Source organism: Mastigoproctus giganteus, chromosome 1, assembly GCF_048544385.1.
Source record: "Mastigoproctus giganteus isolate SK-2022 chromosome 1, ASM4854438v1, whole genome shotgun sequence".
Lineage (NCBI taxonomy): Eukaryota > Metazoa > Arthropoda > Arachnida > Uropygi > Thelyphonidae > Mastigoproctus > Mastigoproctus giganteus.
This window is the reverse complement of record NC_143575.1, coordinates 94,083,756-94,088,546: the sequence shown is the minus strand read 5'-3', so window position 1 is coordinate 94,088,546 and position 4,791 is coordinate 94,083,756. Positions and strand designations below refer to the sequence as shown.

The following is a 4,791-nucleotide window of genomic DNA, read 5'->3' as shown; positions in this document are numbered from 1 at the left end:
GAGAGCTGCGTGTAACTTTCCACTGTAGAATCAGGTGGCCCGAAGGCCACTTAATCCTATCCTTAAGATAGGTTAGTATCAGATGTGTGGAGTGTTTCTATTGGGTGCTGGGAATTTGGTAGTCCGTCTTGTGAAGAGGATTCGTGAAAACTTGGTAAACTCGTAGTAGTTTTCTTCTGTGATGAATAAGTGTTCATTTCCTTGAGGGTTTTCTTGTATCCGAGTAAACAGGATGCTGCGGAGGGCCTCATAGTGTTGACAGGTATATACTAGATGGTTCCAGTCTTCTATTTCACCACATGCGCAGGAGGAGTTCTCAATAATTCTAAGGACACTACACAGATCTGGTCACTTTACCTTTCATTTTTTTAACTTGATCTCCGGCAGGAAACTCAGGCGACCCTAGCGAAGGCCAGCCAGAGTATGATGGGCAGCCTGCCTCACCTCAGTGGTAGTTGTGGGCAACTCGTGGTCCCATTAGGGAGCCGTATGGCCAACCATCGTCTGCCCGGGTAGCACAGTGGTATCGTCACCGTCCTCCCCACACCAGGTGGAAAAGGCCTGGGTTCGAATCCCGTTGATGACGCGAGGAACTTTAATGGGACTTTTTCACTCCGCGGCTGAGTTAGTCGGTCTCAGGCGTAGATAGTAAGGTTCCTCCCCAGAAAATGGGGGTTTTCGTCCAGAAAAACAGACAAATAGACCATAGAACACACGCAGTTAACAGACTTAAGACACACACACACAGCACGGAGATGAATTTCATTATTCGGGTGGCCTAAAAATAATAGTTTGTTGTTTGTTGTTGCTGCCAACCGTCCAGAGACACAACAAAAGAACATAACACCACTCTGTACTGTTCTCCTTCACAAAGTAATATGGCACAGATGCGGGAAACCAACGGTGGCGCCTTCCACAAAATGCTATGCCACTAGGCATGGAAAGGCAACCTATATATGATAACATTAGTGTAAAATTCGTGAAAACAAAGCATTAAATACTAAATACTAATCATAAATAATTAACAACAAGCATACTACATTTATTGGTTGTTTAATAAACTGATTTTAATAATAAGCTATGCGCAAAAAGCGTACAGATACCATAATTGTATAATTAAACTTTATCTACATGTGAAATTTTAATGGTGTTTAAAGTTAATAATTACCCTATCGACCATGAAACTCGAATAACAGAGCACGCGAACTGATAATCAAATTAATTTAGTGTGTGTGTTGAAGTAACTAAGGTTATGAAGTGCGAGCGCATTCTATGGTCGGTTTGTCTGTTTTGCTAGATTAAAAAGCCGAATTTTTGCAGAGGAAACCATGCAGCCCTCACTCGAAACCTGTTAACTCGGTCAGGGTGTGAAAAATTAAGAAAAAAAAAAAGTTAAAGCCACTTCAACCCAGAAGTGATTGCGACGAAACAAATGAAGTCAAAATGAAGTTCAATTTATTGATTTTAATTTACCACACAAGTACCTAACGTGATGTACCGTCTGACTCATTTTATTCCAAAATATTATTTCTCAATATCACAGGTGCGATTGGGATATTTGCTGGTGACTCATTTATTTATTATCATAGCTCCCAATGACGCATTTATTCTCACTTGGAATATTCTCATATACATTAAATACATCATAATAGAGTGATTCACAGATTCGTCATTCACCGTTTCCTGTTATTCTCTTATAAATGACCGCAAACTGTTGTTGAATCTCAATAAATCAGCAAAGAAGCCAGCGAAATTTGCAGTTATGGCTAAAGTCATCGTAAGTACCTTCTCTATTTTTTATTATTAAGGCGAATGAAGTAGCCTTCATGAAGGCTATATAGTGTTCCTCGTCGAATAATATGGGCCCTAGAATGTTATATTTAAACAGCTGCACTCTGTGACTGTATAGTGGGTTTGCCAGTTATCGCTTGTTTGTTTAGTTCTGTGTCAGAAACCTGTCAGAGAATGAAGGACTTAGCACTTTTTAATTTTGTCTCAGGTTTTAAATTCCATTTTTGTTTACTTTAAAAAGGAATAATCACCATGCTGATAATTCCTCATAAAATAATAATTATAAAGTTATTATTCATTAATAGCATATTCAGTTGTTAACTGTTCTTTGTTATTGCAGATTTCTTCCTTGTTTTTGGCAGTGGTGTTGTTGTTTTATATGGTGGACAGCCAGAGAAGACCAGGCCGAAATGAAGCAAGAAACTGCACCATAGATAACAATACTTGTATTGCTGCTGGGGGGATCTTAATTAGAAGATCTGGTGGTTGCATTTGCAACATAACGTCAGGTAGCTATTCGCTTTTCTCCTCTAACGTCTTATCACTTATTCGTGACATCCATATTCGAATCACTTATTGACAATCACTTATTCGAAATTGACAATCCATTATTGACAATCACTTATTCCATATTGACAATCACTTATTCGAAACCATAAAATCGATTTCATTTTCTTAACTCCTCGTCTCTGACCCTCCCAGTTATCTACGAGGTGCCCTCGTAGATAACTGGGAGGCGAAGGTCAGAGACGAAAGACCCCATTACGATTGCCAAACCTTTTTTACAATACAGTTCTTAATAAAGTGCAATTTCTTGGAGTGATGAAAACGAATTAAAGAAGAAATTTATTCTGTATCAATGAGCTCCCAACCTTCATTCACTCGAATCATAATTTGAGTTAAAATACGCTACATTTGCAGCACACAGTATGGAAAAACAGTCTTCTGCGCGATGGTACTTAATCAATTATAACACTTGGATAGAGTACTACAGATCATGATCAGTATAGTCAAAGAATGTCCGAAATGCTCGACTTGATAGTTGGAATGGAGCCGTAATAACGTTCATTCCCGTGTATTGCAGATTCGGGGAATCAGCGACTGACTATGTTTGCATAATCATTGTACAAACGTTATGTTCAATTGAGATCTTTCTACTGCTTTCAAATAATACTTAGAATTCTATTGTCGGTGAGTGATTTCGTTGTTTATTTTCAGGTGAGGGAGGAATGTGTAATGAAACTCGTCTCTCAAGAGGAGGAGAAGAGGATGATGATGATAATGATGGTGATGATGATGACGATGACAATGATGACGATGACAGAGAAACAAGGCCTGGTCGTCGTGGTGGTCAACGTTTACGTGGTCGACGACAGGTAGGTAGAGGAAGAGGCCGTGGTGGTGGTCGTGGTCGTGGTCGTGGACGTGGTTCTGGATGTGAACAACAACAAGGTTTTCTCTATACCTGCCGGGTTGGCCTGAACTGTGTGAATGGTGTATGCACTTCGTCAGAAACGACAGGAGCAGGTGTACTGACGTGATTGTATCATTACTTTGAACCAAATACTAAATTTGTAGCATGCTTGTTTTTTTAAAACAAAAAAAGCAGTTCGCCCGCTGTAATAAATAACCCCAGTAATGGAATATAATATCACATTTTTATTTGTGACATAATGAAAACTGTATTTAAAAAACTTTAAAATTAAAACTTTACTTATGTTCTGTACGTCGTATCATTCAATCAACGAGTAAATGTACAGTTTACGTAATTGTCGATATAATTTTATATATATTTTTTTAAAATTTTAATGTAATTTTATTTAATACTTCATAATTTCATTGTCACTATTGCAACACCAGGTTACCTACTCGCCCGCTGACAAAAGACCAACAAGGCTGGAAACTTGGTAATGTCACTTATTCTCCGCCGAGAATAAGTAACATTAGTGTTGTCTACTGGTGACGCGTTACTTATTCGAGTTAGTGCAATATCATGGCAACTCGTTGTGGAGGTAGTCACAATATGAGATACAATTAAATCGATGCTATTTCAACTACTTCTCAGTTCACTACGAACAAAATACGTTGTATTGACACTGATCGTTCATTAGTGAATTTTCGATTCGTAGTCTCATGCGTTATGCAAATATCCACCTTAGTTATTTTTAACAGAAAAATATTTCGGGTTTGATACGAAAGAGACTTGTAAATGCAAACGTTGGTTTCAGAATAGGTGATGGTTTATCTGGGTTAAAGAAAAATAATCTCACTTTCTGTTTTAAAATACAACATCCTCTGAGGGTGGCTAGACTTTTAAAACAAATTTAATTCTCCAGAAGAAAAGTTACGGATTAAAGATTGACCCAGCGAGTGAGAAGAAAACTTTAAGATAATAACAATTTAGTTATTTACAATTTTTTAATAAATATATACTGCTTCAGGGAGAAACCAACACATAACCCAAAGTATTTTACAATAACAAGTTGAGTAAAATCATTTGGGTGTACTGAAGTAGCACTTGGCATAGAAGAGAAGGAAAGGAGATTAATTAATCTGATGGAATTAAGAAGTGCGTCACAGAAGAGTCAGTTCGTACCACGATATGGGAGAAGCGTAACTAAGGGGATTCACTTCTCCAGCCGTTAGCACAATTAATTTTCGTTGACCGTTTAATTTAAAACAGAATACCACATAACTCTTTGCCAGACAGAATTCAGTAAAATGGTATAAGGAGTGACAGTTGGAAGTGACAACGAGTAGTGAGAAGTGGTAAGAATCACAGTAGAGGTTAAAATCTAAAGGATTCTTCCGATTCCTCTTGCACACAGAACTCTGCAAATTAATTAGAGATTTGTAGAATGTAATTTAGACTAAGTCAGAATTTAATGGATTGATGAAACGCTTAATTAAGACAGGTTTGGAAAGCCCTGAAACTAATTACGTTGCTGCGGTTGTGGAAAGTGAAATCCATAGTACAAACCTTTCTTGTAAGAAGTGATA

The 4,791-nt window shown here is 37.8% G+C and overlaps 1 protein-coding gene across 1 annotated transcript; it reads left to right on the top strand.

Annotated features, from left to right (window-relative positions):
* Window positions 1–1,729: 1,729 nt before the first annotated feature.
* Window positions 1,730–3,513, top strand: LOC150090998 (uncharacterized). Its single transcript, XM_090381022.1, has 3 exons — window positions 1,730–1,777; window positions 2,132–2,300; window positions 3,010–3,513. The coding sequence occupies exons 1-3, from the start codon at window positions 1,763–1,765 to the stop codon at window positions 3,330–3,332; spliced, it is 507 nt and encodes a 168-aa protein (XP_090237148.1). The 5' UTR covers window positions 1,730–1,762; the 3' UTR covers window positions 3,333–3,513.
* The last annotated feature ends 1,278 nt before the right edge of the window (window positions 3,514–4,791 follow it).